The sequence below is a fragment of the Vigna umbellata genome, chromosome 6 (assembly GCF_029865625.1).
Source record: "Vigna umbellata cultivar VRB3 chromosome 6, Vumbellata_1.0, whole genome shotgun sequence".
Taxonomy (NCBI): domain Eukaryota; kingdom Viridiplantae; phylum Streptophyta; class Magnoliopsida; order Fabales; family Fabaceae; genus Vigna; species Vigna umbellata.
The window spans coordinates 1,699,037-1,700,604 of record NC_142170.1 but is presented as its reverse complement, the minus strand read 5'-3'; the positions used below and the strand labels follow the sequence as shown (position 1 = coordinate 1,700,604).

At 36.3% G+C, this 1,568-nt stretch overlaps 1 protein-coding gene across 1 annotated transcript; it reads left to right on the top strand.

Moving 5' to 3' along the window:
- The first annotated feature begins 314 nt into the window (after positions 1-314).
- Positions 315-758, top strand: LOC124827864 (uncharacterized). The gene has a single exon (XM_047301019.1). It carries the CDS (start codon positions 315-317, stop codon positions 756-758), a length of 444 nt encoding a protein of 147 aa, XP_047156975.1.
- Positions 759-1,568: the final 810 nt, after the last annotated feature.

Genomic DNA, 1,568 nt, shown 5'->3' with positions numbered 1-1,568 from the left:
AGTAATTAAGGATAGACTTTCTTCGTTGAGCGATCAGGTTTTAAGTAATTTAGAGAGTGATGTTAACAATTAAATGAAGAACACAGATTCATATATGCATGAGAGAAAAAGATGAGTTGAGTGAAAAGAAAGAAGAAAATGAGAGGAAGAGTAAGGTTGAAAGGAAGGAGAAGAATAAAGAAAAAGAAGAAAGAAAAGAAGAAAGAAAAGAAGAAGAGGGAGAGAAGAAAGAGAGAGAAATTGAGAAAGTTCTTTCTTACCCTAAAGAGTTTACTAGAAAGGAAAAAGAGAGACAATTAGGGTGTTTTAAGGAGATGTTCAAGAAATTGGGGATTACCGTTACACTGACTGAAGCATTACACCAAATCCCTACAAATGCAAGATGGTTGAAAAAACCCCTAAAAAAGAAAAAATATGTAGATGAGGGAATCCTTGAAGTACAAGGAAATTGCAGTGTGATTTATCAAAAGACACTTCCTCCTAAAGTCAAAGATCCGGGAAGCTTCACTATTCCTTGCAATATTGGAAACTGTAAAGTAAGGAATGCTCTAATTGATTTAGGGGCTAGTATCAACTTGATGCCTTTATCCATGCTAAAGAAGATTGATGGTCTTGAGGTTAAACCGACAAAGATGGTGTTGCAAATGACGGATAGATCTACCAAGAGTCCCTATGGCATAGTAGAGGACGTTGTGGTGCAAGTTGATAAATTAAAATTCCCGGTGGATTTTGTGGTAATAGAGATGGGGAAGATTTGAAGATTCCTATCATTCTTGGAAGGCCATTCATGAAGACATCAAAAGTTGTCATCAATGTAGATGATGGAGTTTTAATACTTAAAGACCAAAAGATACAGAAATGTCAAAGACTAGTGTATCTAAACAAGCTGCTAGCTCAGTCAAGAAAGGTAAGAATCGTTTATTGTCACAGGTAAAGGAAGAAGAGAAAGATTCAAGAGAAGATAATCCACCAAGACTTGAAGATTGAAGATGAAGAATTCAAACCTGGCAAACCAGTCAAATACAAGAACAGGTTATGGGTTGTGAAGGAGATTAAAGTGAATGGAGTTATTGAGATTGAAGCACCATATTCTAGAAGAGTTAAGAAGGTGCATAGGAAGTTGTTAAAGACAAGTTTGTGTGATGAAAGTAAAAGGAACACCAACATAACAATTTTAAACTTAACATTATGGCGTCAGGCTCATTACGTTAAACAAGCGCTTACTGGGAGGCAACCCAATGTTTTTGAGAACTTTTAATTTTGTTTTATTTGATATGCTTTAGTTTTAGGGATGTTTTTGTGGATTTATGGTTTGATGTGCATCATGAGTTTAATTATTCTAAGTGTGAGATGTTATGCTTGAGTTGGAAAGTTTTGAAGGAGCAAAAATGTGAAAAATTGAGAGTTGAAACTGAGGGATCTTACCTAAAAACACTTAGGAAAAGCAAGAAAAGAGGGGAGAAAAAGTAACGTATCACGGTGAGCGCCACTCAGAAGGGCGCTGAGCGCCAGCGACGCTATTTGGGTTTTTGGGCTTTTAAAGCTTAGTGTCATTAGGCCCATTTCAC

Bases quoted from the DNA above. Each gene is read 5' to 3' on its own strand.
- LOC124827864 (XM_047301019.1), top strand. From the start codon at position 315: ATGTTCAAGAAATTGGGGATTACCGTTACACTGACTGAAGCATTACAC.